This window comes from Ailuropoda melanoleuca, chromosome 15 (assembly GCF_002007445.2).
Source record: "Ailuropoda melanoleuca isolate Jingjing chromosome 15, ASM200744v2, whole genome shotgun sequence".
NCBI classification, from domain to species: Eukaryota; Metazoa; Chordata; class Mammalia; order Carnivora; family Ursidae; genus Ailuropoda; species Ailuropoda melanoleuca.
In genome coordinates this window covers 20,339,476-20,356,353 of record NC_048232.1, presented here as the reverse complement: position 1 = coordinate 20,356,353, position 16,878 = coordinate 20,339,476, and the positions used below count along the sequence as shown (strand labels likewise).

General features: G+C 36.3%; 1 protein-coding gene across 3 annotated transcripts in view; it reads right to left on the bottom strand.

The window, feature by feature from the left end:
* Nucleotides 1–353: 353 nt before the first annotated feature.
* Nucleotides 354–16,878, bottom strand: part of SPAG6 (sperm associated antigen 6) — a 61,368-nt gene continuing 44,843 nt past the window's right edge. For 2 of the 3 annotated variants that reach the window (XM_002913151.4, XM_019801282.2), the window contains 3 exons: nt 8,201–8,317; nt 4,572–4,717; nt 354–625 (listed from right to left, as the gene is read on the bottom strand). In XM_002913151.4, the coding sequence (XP_002913197.1) occupies nt 556–625; nt 4,572–4,717; nt 8,201–8,317 (333 nt within the window). In that variant the 3' untranslated portion in view covers nt 354–555. The remainder of the gene's footprint in view (nt 626–4,571; nt 4,718–8,200; nt 8,318–16,878) is intronic. The other variant, XM_011226983.3, reaches the window with a different exon arrangement.

The window sequence follows — 16,878 nt, the reverse complement described above, 5'->3', positions numbered from 1 at the left end:
ACGAGAGCTTCCTAAGTTATTAGGAGAACCTGACAGGTTGTCCAGAGATTCCGTGTTTGGATAATGCACTGATGGAAAGAGCATCAGAGTCTCTTCAGGTGCCACATACTTCTGTCAGTTTCTTCTCTTGGCTATTTCCCCTTCTACGTCCTGCTGAGGAATGTGCAAGGCCAGTTTTCCTTGCCTATGTCTAGGAGGAATTGGCCAAAGTAACAAAGCTTTCGACACCATCTTTCATCTATATGTAGTTGGAGGTGTGAGTGTTTGAGGGCTGTGGAGAAGGGTTTACTAGAACAAAAACAAATGCCTTAACACCCTTCAGTGTCCTCTAAAAATTTACCCTGAGGGCAAATCCTATGCAGATGACCAGTAGTTCCTCATCTGTCCAGGCCACTAATTTTTTTAAGTATTACATAAATTTAGAAAATATTATCCAAATGTATTTCACACTGAATTAATCTAGAATGTACTTAGTTCAAATATTTAGAAAGAGCTTTAACAACTGTCATTCATAACTACTCCATTGTGAATTCGAGTATAAAAACAGAACTTTGCTTATTTAGTAAGTGGTTGATAGCTGTCCACTCTCTGCAGAAGCGTATCTGAATATCCAGGGGAATAATACCTGAAAAAGAAAATTTTCTATTAGATACTTAGGAAAAGATTCAGCACAGCAGGCACAAAAGATTCCATATAAGATATTTATCTAAATTAATTCTATCAGTGAAAGCTCAAACATACTCGGAATAGTTACACTCCAGTAATGCTTTGTGCATCGGGTTAGAGGCTGTCGAGGAGGAGAACACCAGCTCACGGGACTGTGCTGGGTAAATAGCAAAACACTGAAGGGCGATTAATGTAGTGGCACAGAAGGGGTATTTTCAAAGCCAGATACTTGGATCCAGTGATAGTATTTTATTACAGAGACTCTTTTTATTATGTTAAATGACTGATGTTGCTTTAATGATCATAGCTAATAGGTTTTTTTCATAAATTAGACATCACTAATCAATGACTGCATTCTGATTGCCTTACAGATTATTCTCACTGTATGTCTTAATCAGATCTGGTCACCAATAAAAACAAAAATTTCTGGGAGTATAATTCACATTAAAGAACTATTTAATAAATGGTTTACAAATATCCCATTGTACAAACTTAGGAAATTAGTCATTTTCATTGATTTGGGGCATCCATAGTACTAAAATGTATATTTAAAAATTGAACATTTTATAAAATAGATAGTATGAAAGCATTGAATATGTTGATTAATGCATTATGAAATGCTTCATATCTATGGAAAGAATTTATATGCACATAAAAGTACGTCAAATAAAATTTGGCTGTTGTTATAGAATATAATAAACAGACAATCTAAGTGTAATTTAAAATTTTCCAAAACACTCAAAATAATTAAACTTCCTAAGGTATTCTCTCCAGATAAAATCTAATGTTTAAGATTTGCTTTGTCCTTGTTAGTTATCTTTACCTATTCTCAGATGCTTGACTTAAAAACTCACAACTTACATTACACTAATTTCTCCCACAATTCGTCAAGTAGAGGTAAACAAGACAGAACAGTATTTTCTCAATAGCGTATTTCTAGGTGGTCCTAGTTAAACAGACACGTACATACATCATACAATTTACCCTAAAGAATGTTTCTCCTCTAAAGGCCTCCTACCCTTGAAAGAACTGTCCTTCAACAGTGTCTCTTTGAAGTCCTCTTACACTGAGGAAGTCACAACTGTTTCTCTTAGTCACAAATTTTAAAACAGGCCTCACCCTCCTAGGCCTGATAAATGGGTCAGATACAAGATACGTACTTTTTATGTAAATGGTAAGAAGTAGATTTAGAAAAACCAAAACTTAAAAAATTGTGCTGTTTCACGTGGTAGCCACTAGCTACATGTGACTATTGAGCATTAGAAATATGGCTAGAGTGACTGAAGGGTAAAAAAAAATGTAAAAACTGATACTCAATTCAGTTATTTCAGGTGAAACTTTTTGAGAGAGAGCGCGCAGGCGCACACACAGGCTCGCTCGCGCTCGTGGGCGGAGGGACAGAGGAAGAGGGAGAGAGAGAATTTTCAGCAGGCCCACGCCCAGCCCATGTGGGGCTCCATCTGACAACCCTGAGATCAAGACCTGAGCCAAAATCAAGAGTCGGACACTTAACCCACTGAGCCACCCAAGTGCCCCCAGGTGAAACTTTTAGGTGTCTTTGGAACAACTTGTGAATCTACATTTTCTTTCTGTTTTTTTTTAAAGATTTTATTTATTTATTCGACAGAGATAGAGACAGCCAGCAAGAGGGGGAACACAAGCAGGGGGAGTGAGAGAGGAAGAAGCAGGCTCATAGCAGAGGAGCCTGATGTGGGGCCTCGATCCCATAACGCCGGGATCACGCCCTGAGCCGAAGGCAGACGCTCAACCGCTGTGCCACCCAGGCGCCCCAATGAATCTACATTTTCAACTGTAAACTTTATATAATCCAAATACAGATAAGTGTTTCTAATAAAAGTTAGCATCTGAACTGAGGTGAACTGGAAGTGATAAAATACCTACCAGATTTCAAAAAGTTAGTATAAAAAATTATATAGCTCATTAATAATTTTTTATATTGATTACAATATAGTCTAGTCTAGGCAGAGATCCAGAACGCAGAGTTCTAAAAATACCTCTGGCTGTGGAATGGGCTAGGATTAGAACTCAGGCCTCTAACATCTAGGCCTTAGCCCCTTTCTGCCCATCACACTAGCCACCTTTATTAGAGATCTTGAAAGATTACCAAAACTGCAAGGCAATATGAAATAAATGTTTAGGCTAGTAACAGTTGAAAGAATGTATCCATTGATAACCCGTCTTATAAAGAATAATTAGTTCTAAAATAGCCACCAAGTGATTCCTGAGAATTATATGATCACAAAAATAAAACCATTCTGAGCTTATATTTGTCCATTTTCATAGGCAATGTTTCAAAGATTTCTACAAAACACCTCTAAGTTCTATAGAACCTAATGCTTTAAAAACATAAGAACCATGAAATGTCCGCTAATCAGAATTCTTCATGATAATTAGCCAAGTTTTAAAATGAAATCCTAGATCACAGAATGTGAGGTTAAAATTTTACAACGGTATTTTGACAAAGCACCAGATTAAATTCTAATATGACAGAGTTTTCATTTTCCCCTAGTGTTCTGTAACATAATTCTAGAAAGGAGTGAAAGAAGACTTCTGTTCAAGAAAGTACCTTATTGCTGGTTAATTCTAATAGGTCATTCCATTTTGAGTCCTTAGCTTTTTAAATTTTTTTTCTATAATTTTATTTTAGTAAATTACATTGAAATCTATTTTAAACTTAAATAAAATAGCATTCTCCCTGAAGGGAAGAATGTATGCAAGTTAACTTTATCTTCTTTTCCTGATAAAAGATTTTCATATTTTCTTCATTTAGTAGTTTCACACATATTTTATATATGCTTTTTTGTATATTATTTTATTTGTATATTATATATAGTAGATATACATTTATGATATACTACTCCTTAGATATATTTTTATATATTAATATTTTTAAGGCTAACTTACTGGAACTCCTTTGGTCAAGCAGTACTCATGAACCTCACAAAAGTATATGAATTCTACCTACGGAAATTTACTGGAAAAATATATATGAACAGAAGACAAATTTTAACCTTGAAGAAGATTAGTTTTGTGCTTTTACAATGAGTGTTACCATATATATGAAAAACCACGGATACTAAATAGGAAGAAGCATTTATATAACTTAGTAAATTATAACATAGATTTAAACATTGTAATATATATTCTCCAGCATTAACTAGGGAAAATAAGAAATGAATGTAGGATTAGACAAATATGGATAAATATGGCCTTTAATTCCGAATGTTTCACTGGTGTTTTTCAAGATTCAGTTGTTTAAGTCATTGTCTTTTTCTTGGTAACTTTGCTTTTATTTATTTGGGTTTAGTGGAATAGTCCTTCTTTAGACTTACAAGGACTGAGGCTTAGGTTTAATGTTCTGCAAATCAAACTTATTAAAAAAATTAATCTTGAAAAGAATTTCCTACTACATTACTATGAGGCACCTGCATATCACAAACATTAATTTTTTCAAATATAGATAGTAACTTTCTTTTTGCTCCTCAACATCTCTTTTCTATTTGTAATACTCCTGTTAATATAAATGTGAGCTTAAGGCAGAAAAATAATATGCAGGGAACTATGAAAATCAGAATCTACAGGCCCTTTCTAAATCAGATTCACACTGAAGATTGCTAACGTAACTCGCACTCTGTATTCAGGTACTCGTTAGTAAATCACGTGTTGGATTAGTATAGCCATGTCTCAAATGACGTTCTAGTTTGAGGTGGAGAGGCGTGTGCCAATCAGAACATTAGCAAATTTGAGGGGAAAAAGAGGTCACGAGAGAAGTAAACGTAAAAGTATTTCAAGAACACATTTTGACGCAGTGGATATAAAATCTAGATTTGAAAACAGGAAAACTACATTATAATTTTGAACTACTCAAAGTCCATTTTTCTCACCTTACTATTTCCTCTGGGTAACAGTTGTTAATACTATTGATGTATTCTTGAAGGAGAGATCCAGGCTCTGCTTTTATCTCTTGAACCTTTTTAAGTCCACCACTTGTTACAAAAAGTCGTCGAGCTTTGCTGTCATGTGGCAGTACCTTGAAAAGTCGAGCACATAAAAACGTCAGCTTTTCTTTTCCAAGTGGGATTATCGTTAGTGAAAAGAAATAATCTATCTGACGAAATGTAAAGGAGAGTTTATGTGCAATATACCTGTAACAGAATGAGCCTAAATTTGCTGATGATTAGAAGTAAAATGTAGTCTTTTTAGAAACGTATTGGCTTTTTATGTTGTGGAGATGGGATAAAGGCCTTGAACATAAGCAAAGGTGATGGGGATCCACTCATATGTAAAAGTAAAGCAGTGTCCCTCCTTTGCTTACACCCATTCAGGGTCCCACCACTACCCTCAAAATTAAAGGCAAGATCCTTCAGCAGGCACAGAGGGCCTTTTGTGACTCAGGTCCTAAATACCTCCCCAGCTCCCTTCCCTACCAATCTCTATCTTAAATTTCATTTCAGTAAGCTCAACGGGTGCATGTTGGGCCATTACTTGCCTTTGCCTATGCTGGTTCCTCTTCCCAGGATGCCCTTCCACCCTCCACGCTTCTCCCCGCCTTTGTTTGGCTCTTACTCATCTTTTAAGATTCAGCTCAGGCATCCCCTCCTTTAAGAAACTTTCTCTGGGACATTCCTACCCACCCTCTTATCCCGGGTTGAGGCAGATAACTTTTCTTCTCTCAGCGTTCTGTTGAACCATTGTCAGTGCGCTTGCCACATAATATTTTAACTATCAGCTTCTATGTCTTGTCACGTATAAATGTCATTGAAGACAGAAGTTATATATTCATTAGTTCATTTATTCATTCATTCATTTCTCTAGTGTCTGATGCCTCATAGATGCTCAATAAATGTTTAACAAATGAATGGACATACTAAAGAGTAAGCAGAGAAAGGAAATTAAGGAGATGTCGAAAAGGCAAGAAAAATCAGAAAAGTAAGGAATCAACAAATCCAAGAGAAGATTTCAAGAAGCAACCAATGAGAACTTTTAAAAGTCACTGAATTTGACAGTAGATGTTCGTGTGTTGAGAGGAAAGGGCCAGTGGAGATGAAGAAATAAATTATGCAAGACAACAAATGACTGACCAGACAAGAAAGGCCCTGAGAGGGGGCGGGTTTGCCTTATGGGAATCCCTGCTCCCTTCTTTGGTCATGGCTACAATGCTGACAGAAACACCCTTTCTTCCCCCCTCCATTCTTTCTCTTTTTCCCTTGTACTTCCTGCATTGAAGGCCTCTCTGAATATTTCAGGCTGCATTCATTATTCATTCTTAAATTTAAAAAAAAAACTTTTATCATGAAATCTAGCACATTGAAGTGTTTTCGAATTGTTTTGTGTGGTCTCTCAGCTAGATTATAAAGTTCTTTGAAGAAGAATTTTGTCTCATTTTTTTTGTCTATCCCCCAATGTTTAACAAAGTATTGGGTACATGTAGGCATTTAGCAAATATTTAAAATTACAAAAGGATCTTGCTAACAGAATGATAATACACATCAACTGGACATTAAGAGATGACACTAGTTGGGCTCTTGGGTGGTTCAGTCAGTTAAGTGTCCCATTCTTGATTTCAGCTCAGGTCATGATCTCACGGTTGTGAGATCGAGCCCTGCGTGGGGCTGTGTTCTCAGCGTATAGCCTGGTTAAGATTCTCTCTCTCCCTCTGCCCCTCTCTGCCCCCCTTAGCTCACACATGTGCTTGTGTTCTCTCTCTAGGAAAAAAAAAAAAAGATGACATTAGTATGTATTTCTAAAAAATGAAATAGCCTTCAGATATATCTGTTCTAAATATTTTGTTTGGCCTGGAGAGTTTTCATTACCTCCTATCTCTGATGCCAGCCACACTACACTAATGTCTCTTCACCTGCCTTGCTTTCTCATCTCTTTCCAGTGCTCTGGTATCCTCAGATTAAGAAAACACAAAATCCTGCCTAAAGCAAATATTCACAAAGGCACATTTGTAAGAGTATATCATATGTGGTCCTGCCTTTATTTTATCTTGGCGGTCTAACGTGCACAAATCCACTGGTTTACTCTAGTGACTCATTTTGAACTCCGTTCGCGTCAGTGTTCATTTTCACAGTAAGTTCAGTAAACAAGAATTCCTCACTCAGGAGACTTAAAGATTGGACCATAAAACACAACTTTAAGAACTTAGGAAGATAGAACCTAAGTGTTTGATACCCGGAACTGTACCCTGAGGCAGCCTCAGCGTGTAGAAGCTTCGGCTGTCCAGTGTCTGTGGTGCTCGAGGGCCCCCAAGCAGCTGGAGGTCATGGAAGCCAGAGAACGGAGGCCGTTAGTCGATAGTATTACCTTCCAGGTGAGTACCCGAGACTAGACCTACAGCTGCAGGGCCCAGTTTAAAAGTTGTAACGATATGTAGTTCTTGTTCATTGTTTGTAGAAATACAGTATACCAATAGTAGTACCTCCTTTATGTAGGTCTACACCTGACTATTCACATGAATTTACCCCCCCCACTCATTTTTATTAATTTTAAAAAAGTAACCTTAACCACTTCTATGTTTTATTTCTTAAAAACAACATTTTGGGTTTTTCAGTGGGGGGAGGGGTTTGAATGCTTAATAAGTGTCTGGGATTAAGCTAAACCTTTTATATATAATATTTAATCTTTACAGTGATCTTATAAAATAAGAACTCTTATTACCCCCCATTTTATGGGTAATCATACTAAGGTTTAGACACATCAAGACTTTGCTAAAGATACTGGCTGGTAAATGGGAAATCCAGGCACCCTAATTCCTCAGCCTGAGCTCATAACCACTATGGGATGCTACTTCCAAAGACCCCATTTTTTTAAATCTCCTGAGCACACTGTAAGCAGTTATTTGCAGCTTAGGGCTGCCACCCTGGCCATCAGTAGCTATGGGCATACAGTCATTCTTTCTTAGCCTTTGCTATTAATAGTCGGTCCTGCTGGCTAAACCCACATCCAGCAGCTTGACCTTTCTACCTTACTACTTTTAATCTGCAATGATCTAAGAAATATGACGGCTATATTTGTTAAAACTGTTCATAAAATAAGTCAATAAACTCCAAATGACTATCTGAAAGCATCTCCAGTAAAGTACATGGACTCTGCCATAAACGGCTCAGAGACCTTTTTGTTTTTCTTTATAAGATCTTTGCAGTGTTCGCAGGTGAGTGAGACTAAAAGACACCATGATAATTACTAAATTACTTATCAATATAAATTATCTGTATTATGAGGTGTTTATATGTTGACATACTATTTACTCCCCAAGAACACTGAAAAAGATAGGACAGAGGCTGTAAAGAAAATGTGAGGAAGAAGTGTGAATTACTTATATGTGAATTTTATTAACTTATGTTAATTTTATTAACCTATGTCACCCTTCTTGTCACTACAGTCAGGGAGAGCTAAGAAGTAAATGCCTGTGCCCCTCTTTCAGAAGAAGACATTGACCCAACAGGAAAAAGTTAGTAAGTCATTTAAATCTTCTTCCCGCACTTCCGGAAAAGAGAGCATGTCTTACCTTACTGAACTGTCCAACCACATGCTTCAGAATATTGGGAGGTGCATCATACAGAAACGGCTCCAGGGCTGGTAAATAGGTGCATTTTTGTAGGATATTCTTTATGGCTTTTTTACTCTATTGAAATACAAAGCAAAATATAGACCAAAGTAGTAATCAAAGCCTGACCAAAATGCATGCCTCATGTTCCTAGAACTTGAAAATGAAATGAATTTCCAGGTCTAACCTGCAGTTGTTTCATTGTTTACGATAGTTGTCAGAAAAACTATCCGGCATTGGTTTTACCATAGAATACCCTCCCAGTTGTCTTCCTGTTAAAATTTAGAATCTACAGTGTATTACTGATGTCTTAAAATCACCCATGAGGAAAGTAAAATTAAAAAGCATAAAGCTATAGACTGTAAATTAATATGTATTATATTTTATTAGTCCAAATTGTATATATTAAATTGTGAGATAACCAACATGTCCTACTCCTTCCAATCAACAAACAGAAAATAGTTTATTGTAGAAAGTCATTATCAAACATTCCGTGTTCTCTAAAAGGCTTCATGGCTTCTAGGTATGTAGTCAGGAAGAGTACTCTGTGCGTTATTCAGTGAATGTCTGCAGATTCGCTGCTGTAGCTCGTGGGGAGAAACTGCCCCATTCACAGGTAAAGCGGAACAGAGGGGAGCTACTTGACTGTACAGGAAAGCTCCCCTCGGCAACAGGGAGCGCATCACCCACAAGTCAAACAACAGGCACTTCCCCACTGTCCCCAGCCCTTCGTATGTCCCACTGACAGCGGGTATGACCGAAGAAGGGTCCTGATGTGACTGTAGCGTGTCACTGCAGCCAGCTCTCGGGTCACGGCTCGTTGTGACTCTGTTTCCTCGTCTTCAAGCCTGCCCTCTTCACTTTGGAAGGCTGGAATTCCACACCTGCTTGTATGAGGTTTTGTGTGGCAGTGCACCCTTTCCTCCGATCCCTCAGATTCTCCGATTCTCTCACAGGCCTTAGCCAACCTGGTCTCCTGGCATCTTGCTATTGAATGTTTAGCAGTGCTTTTGAAATGTCAAGGAGCATTTTGGTGTTTTGTTTTGTTTTTTCCAAGGAGCATTTTGATTTTCACGTCATGAATTTTCCAATTGGCAAATGGATTCAGGAAAACCTTTCCTCACATTTGTGCTATCAGTAAAGGCTCTGTTAATTTCATGGTTTCCCAGAGACCCAGGCTAGGCAGACTGGTATAACCTCTTATCTTGACACATTTGTCCTCAAATATTGTTTCATAAACTGAATGAAACAAAATCAGGAATGTAAGAAATGCAGCCCAGCTTTCTTCCACAAGTAGTATGACCTACATTGAAATTAAACTCTCAGTCCCCAGCATGCCTAGCTATACTTCATGAGCCATTTTAGGATCATGGTGACCTTAGCACGTCACCAAATTTAACTTGACTGCTATTGAGGATAAGGTCTACTAATTGTATAGCACAGATCACATTCAATGTGCCATGGTGATGGACTGTCAAGTTATTAATTAAGAACTCTAGAAAAGAGTCTAATGATCCTACAAATTCAGTGAGTTTTACTATCTTTTGTCAAGAAATATACTTGATTTATGACTATATGTACTTCTAGATAGGAATGTATGTCATAATTAATAATCAGCTATATTTCCCAACATGAAAGAAATTAGTATATTAGTTAAGATTTTATTTACTTGTCAATTTCTGGGCTTAAGATATCTTAACAACCTCATTGACATATAATTTACATAGCATAAGTTCACTCATTTTAAGTGCACAGTTCAATGGATTTTTAGTAAATTTACAGAGTTGTGCAACCATCATCACAACCTAATTTTAGAACATCTTCATCATTCCAAGAAGGAACCTCATTCCGTTTGTAGTCACTCCCTCAACAGTCCTGTTACAGCTTGTATCAGTGCTTCATTCCTTTCATTGTCAAATGGTATTCCCTCATACAGATTTATCACATTTTGTTTATCCAGTCCCCATTGATAAACATTTGGGTTGTTTCCACTTTGGGTGATTATGAATAATGCTGCTATGGAGATTCATATGCAAGTCTTTGTGTAGACAAATGTTTTCATTTCTCTTGGGAAGATACCTAGGAGTGAAGCTGCTGGATGATAATGGTAAATTTATGTTTACTATTTTGAGAAACTGCCTGTTTTTCAATGTGACTACAACATTTTACATTTCGACCAGTAATGTAAGGAAGTTCAAGATTCTCCATACGATGACCAACACTTGTTATTATCTGTCTTATTAATTGCAGCCATTCTTGTGGGTGTGATGTAGTATCTCACTATGGTTTTGATTCGCATTTCTCTAGTGACTAATGATGTTGAATATTTTTTCATGTACTGATGGATCATTTGTTGGTGAAATGCTTATTCAAATCTTTTGCCCATTGTTTAGTGGGTTATTTGTCTTCATATTATCGAGTTGTAGGAACTCTTTATATATTTTTAATACAAGCCTTTCTTGAGTATATTATTTGCAAATAATTTTTCCAAGTCTGTGGCTTGTCTTTTGGTTTTCTTAATGGTGTCTTTTAAAGCATACCAGCTTTTAATCTTGATGAAACCCAACTTATGAATGTTTTCATTCATTACTTGAGCTTCAGGTGTCATTTCTAAGAAACAAATGCCTAATCCAAGGTTTCAAAGACTTCTTTATTTTCTTCTAAGAGTTTTGTAGTCTTAACCCTTATTTTTAGATCTATGATCCATTTTTAGCTACTTCAGGTGTATGGTATGAGATAAGGGTCCAAATTAATATTTTTGTTTGAGAATGTAATAATTGTTTCCAGGCCATTTGCAGAAAAGACTATCCTTTTCACATTAAGTTGCCTTGGAACCTTTGTGAAAAATCAAAAAAGGGTCTATTTTAGATTTTCAAAGTTCAGTTACATTGATATATATGTCTTTATGTAAGCAAGTACCACACTATCTTGATAGCTGTAGCTTTGCGGTAAGTTTTAAAATTGGGCAGTGTAAGTCCTTTTACAAGATTGTTTTGGCTAGTCTGGGTCCTTGGCATTTCCATATGAATTTTAGGATCAGCTTCTCAAGTTCGGGGGAGATGGGAAGCCAGTTGGGATTATGATAGAGATTGTACTGAATATATAGATCAATTTGGGAAGAAGTATTGCCATCTTAACAATATTGAATCTTCCAGTCCATGAACATGGAGTGTCCCTCCATTTATTAAGACCTTCTTTAACTTTTTTCAGTAATGTTTTATAGTTTTCAGTGTACAAATCTATACTTCTCTTACTAAATTTATTCCTAAGTATTCTTTTTGATGATATTGTGAATGAAACAATTGTCTTAATTTCTTATCTGTTTTTTTAAAGTTGACTTATTTATAATCTCTACACCCAACGTGGGGCTGGAACTCATGACCCTGAGATCAAGAGTGGCGTGCTCCACCGACTATCTGGTGATCTTGAACTCTTAGTAGTTCTAGTATTTTTGTATATGTGTGTCTGTACTCCTTAGGATTTTCTACACACAAGATCATGTCATATGTTGGGTTTTAAATTTATTAGCCTTTAGAAAATGTGCCTTATGTTTGGTTATTTATGGCACTGAGCAAAATAAAATAGTTCTTACAACTTCATACTGTGAATTATACGGAATTTATATGGGGTAAACACACCCTTTTGTTCTCCTTTTTCAGTAAATCAAGTAACATATTACTTTGAAATAATAACAGATTATGAATTTTTCTAATTGTCACAGCATTTAGTAGGTAGTGTTTATCCTTAGACCATGTATAATAGATGATGATGTCAGAGAAGGAGTCATGAGCTGTCTATTTAGGGCAACTTGGGTTTGAGCCTGGTTTTCCTATAAAGTAGCATAGCATGTATCGTTCTACATTCATTCATTTTTCTGTCATTTCTAAAAACTGACTCTGTCCACATTGATAAAAGCTATTACAAAAACCACAGTAAATAGCAACACTATTTTTGAATCTCTTAACAACACACAAAAGAATAGTAACTAACAAACTAAAATTGTCAATACTATGCAAATATTTGATACCATTTTAATTGTTTTTCACAGAAAATGCAAGAAATAAAAAAACTTATTCATTGTTGCTTTCCTTAAAGGATGAGCTTTAATGAAAACTGCCTAAAATGAATAATGTTTCTTATTCAAAAGTTAATTTTGTTCTGAAAGCATTCTGGCCCAAAGAGTTATACTTATTAAAAGGAAGGGGAGGGGCGCCTGGGTGGCTCAGTTGGTTAAGTGTCTGCCTTTGGCTCAGGTCATGATCCCAGGGTCCTGGGATGGAGCCCCACATCAAGCCCCACATCAAGCCCCACATAGAGCCCTGCATCAGGCTCCGTGCTCAGGAGGGAGCCTGCTTCTCACTCTGCCTGCCCCTCCCCCTGCTTGTGCTCTCTCTCAAATGAATAAATAAAATCTTTTTTAATAAAGAAGAAGAAGAAGAAGAAGGAGAAAAAGAAGAAGAAGACGGGGAGTGGCGCCTGGGTGGCTCAGTCGGTTAAGCATATATGACTATTGATTTTGGCTCAAGTCATGATCTCAGGGTTGTGAGATCGAGCCCGGCATGGGGCTCTGTACTGGGCATGGAGCCTGCTTAAGATCATCTCTCTTCCTCTACCTCTGCCTCTCCCGCCCCTGAAAAATTAAAATTAAAAATAAATAAAAGGAAGGGGGAACACAAGAATAAATCTTCATGACCTTGGGTTAAGCCAAGTCTTTTTAGATAAGGCTCCAAAAGTACAAGCAACCAAAAAATAAATAAATAAATAAATTGAACCTTTTAAAATTTTAAAGATTTTTGCTGCAAATAATACCATCAATAATGTGATGATAACCCATAGAATGGAAGAAAATACTTGTAAATCATACATCTGATGAGGATTTGTATTCAAAATATATAAAGAACACTTACAACTCAATAATAAAAATATAATAGCCCAAATTAAAAATGGGCAAAGGGTCCAATTAGACATTTCTCCAAAGATGTACAAATAGCCAATAAGCACGTGAAAAGATTTTTCAACATCATTAACCATCAGGAAAATGCAAATCAAAACCACACTGAGGTACCAATTCACACCTATTAGGATGGCTACAATTAAAAAAAAAAAAAGAAAGTAATAACAAGTGTCCACAAGAACGTGGAAAAATTGGAACCCTCCTACATTACTAGTGGGAATATAAAATGATTCAGCCACACTGGAAAACAGTTTGTTGGTTCCTCAAAATATTAAAAAGAGTTATTGGTTGATCTAGCAATGCTGTTCCTAGGTTTGTACCCAAGAGAAATGAAAATATACATCCGCATACATCCACACAAAAACCTGTACAAATATGTTCATAGCAGCATTATTTATCATAATAAAAAGAGTAGAAACAGTCCAAATGTCCATCAACTGGTGAATGGGTAAACAAAATGTAGTATAGTGATACAATGGAATATTATTTGGCAATAAAAAGGAACAAAATATTGATACATGCTACAACAAGGACGAACCTTGAAACTTAACACTAAGTGAAAAGAAGCCAGGCACAAAAGACCACTTACAAGGTATGATTTCCATTTAAACGAAATGTCCAGCAGAGGCAAATCCCCAAAGACACAAAGTAAATTAATGGCTGCCCGGGGCTAAGCAGGGAGAGTATGGAGTGACTGCTCAGGGGGATTGAAAAGGTTCTAAAATTAGATTGTGGTGATGGTTGCATCTGTGAATATACTGAAACCATTGAATTATACACTTTAATTGGGTGAGCTGTATGGCATATGAACTGTACTTCAATAAAGCTGTTAAAAGACAGAGGGAAACAACCATGATGACAAGAACACAATAATTAAATAATCTTAGAAATACTTTCATAACTAAGGTAATAGAATGAATTTACTCAAATGCCAAACTAAGATGGACCATTACAATATGATTCCTCTAAATCAAAACAAATGAAAATGCAACTGTGTGAATGTTTTCAAAATATATGTAGGTGAGCTTATTAGATAAAAGACGCATCTTTTTTCCCATTTTTAATAAGGTGCAGGCAGATATAAAGCTATATGAGAACATGCGAGCAATTCCAAAGGACTGCTCATTGGTTCTCCTGGATCAGAACCAATTAGAGAATGCTTACAGAAGCTGACATGCCTTTGGGACAAAATGAACTTCAACATGGCCTTTAATTTGAAAGCTGCCACAGAGTAACAAATGAGAAATACCATTAGACAGTTCCTAAAGCTCTTGGATACATTTTTCCCCACTGAGATAATGTCAAATCAAACAGACTTGGACTTTCATTCTAAAGCCTTTAAAACAACAAACGTGAGAATCCAAGAAAGCTTGGGGAAGCAAAAATAATAATCAAGTCCCTACAATAAGAAAATATTTGGATGGACTTAAAGCCTTGGAAGGGTTGCTGACAGGATAATGATTAATAAAAATCCCACTTTTTATTTTAATACCCATTGTATTTCCTGAAAGTAAATATTCTATCAAATATAGGCAGAAGGAACCTTAACTTCTATTAGTAAACCTGAATGTTTTAATAAAACTACTTTTGTTTTTTGTGTGTTTTTTTGTTTTGTTTTGTTTTTAAATGATTTTTTATTATATTATGTTAGTCACCATACAGTACATCCCCGGATTCCGATGTAAAGTTCGATGTTCCATTAGTTGCGTATAACACCCAGTGTACCATGCAATACGTGCCCTCCTTACCACCCATCACCAGTCTATCCCATTCCCCCACCCCACTCCCCTCTGAAGTCCTCAGTTTGTTTCTCATAGTCCATAGTCTCTCATGTTTCATTCCCCCTTCTGATTACCCCCCCTTTCTTTATCCCTTTCTTCCCCTACCGATCATCCTAGTTCTTAGGTTCCATAGATGAGAGAAATCATATAATTGTCTTTCTCTGCTTGACTTATTTCACTTAGCATTATCTGCTCCAGTGCCATAAAACTACTTTTGTTAAACTTGTACACAATAAAAATGATCTTCAAAAGGTGAATGTTTAAACTTACTTTACTCTAGTGATATTTATACAAAAAAACAGAATAATTCATTAAAAACCAAGTTACATAAACTCAGTAGTATATAAAAAGTATTTAGTGCTACCTAAGACACTATTTGCAAGGATTTCTCAAACTACAATTAGTATTGATTTCACTATTAATGATTCATGCTGTAGCTGATATATTCCTTTATTTCCAAAACTTAAAGGAAAATAGAAGTTGTTATGTGCAGGAATCTGAAGGCGATAGAGACTATTAATAATTTACCTCTGGATAATCTAGAAGTTGAACATGATTACTATTATATTTTGGGCTCAGCTTATACCTGCAGAGACCCTGCAGACGAGACCGTAGTCATTGGACCACTAGAGAAAGGAGGGAAGAGGAGCGAGGAGGAGGAGGCCGGGGGTGGGAATGAGAGGGAAGAGGGAAGAAGAAAAGGCAAACACGATAATGGGTTAAAATATGAGGCAAAAAGTGAACTACATAAATAAGCTAAAATTATACACATGTAAATCAGCTGTACTTGGACAACTCAAAACTGGAAATGTAATTGTGGTTTCTCACCAGAAAGCCAAAGAATCACAGAATGGTTAAACAGGGAAAGGCCTTAGCACGTTGGCAACATTACTCTCTACCAAGCACTGCGCAGGAATATACTCAACACTGTGGAGAAATATAAGGGAAGCCCCAAATCTATTAAGTCATTGCTTTGATCTAGAAAGTCTTATAAAAATTGAAAAAATGCTAACGTTAGAAATTCCCTCAATGAATCTGTAGAAAAATAACACGTAAACATAACCAAATAAACATAAATTCACTTTTACAAAATTTATAAATCCATAAATGACTCATTATATAACTTTCGGAGTCTCTCAGCTATATAGTTCAAGTAAACTTCCTGCCTTACTATACCATCTAAAGTTGCCTCAGCAAATGGCTTTCCTATTTGTTAATTTATTGTTTTAGCTAAATTTAAATGTCATTTAACTTACTCTTGTTAATTTTATCCTTTCTGTGCGCTTTCCTCAGTCTAAGGCAATTCTGAAAACTCTTTCAAAAAAGGTGCATGTTTTCTTAAGGGAGTTATGCTGGGAAACGTTTTTTTTAAATATTTTATTTATTTGTCTGAGAGCGAGCACAAGCAGGGGGGAGCAGCAGGCAGAGGGAGAGGCAGGCTTCCCACTGAGCAAGGAGCCCGATGCGGGAGTCATCCCTGGACTCTGGAATCATCACCTGAGTCCAAGCAGATGCTTAACCACCCACAGAACCACCCAGGTGTCCTGCTGGGAAACATTTTTTTCTTTCTTTGAAATTCTAAAATTATTAAACAACCCATCCTAATTAAATTTAGGTTTTGTAAATCATTCTACTAGCCATTAATATTTTTTTAAGAAAACTTGCTTTTAAATAAAACACATGATTTTAAAATGTTTAACATAGTGAATTTACGGACATTTTTCTTTTAAGGAACAAACATAAAATATATAATTCAAGGATCCAGCAGAGTTAGGAGAGGTAGATCATAGCTTCAGGAATACCCTCTGACCAGTCGCATTATGCCTTTCGAAAGCACCTTAAATTCTATTGGACTCAATTTTTTAATGTGAACTGGACTAAAGTTCTAATTCCACCTCCAAAAT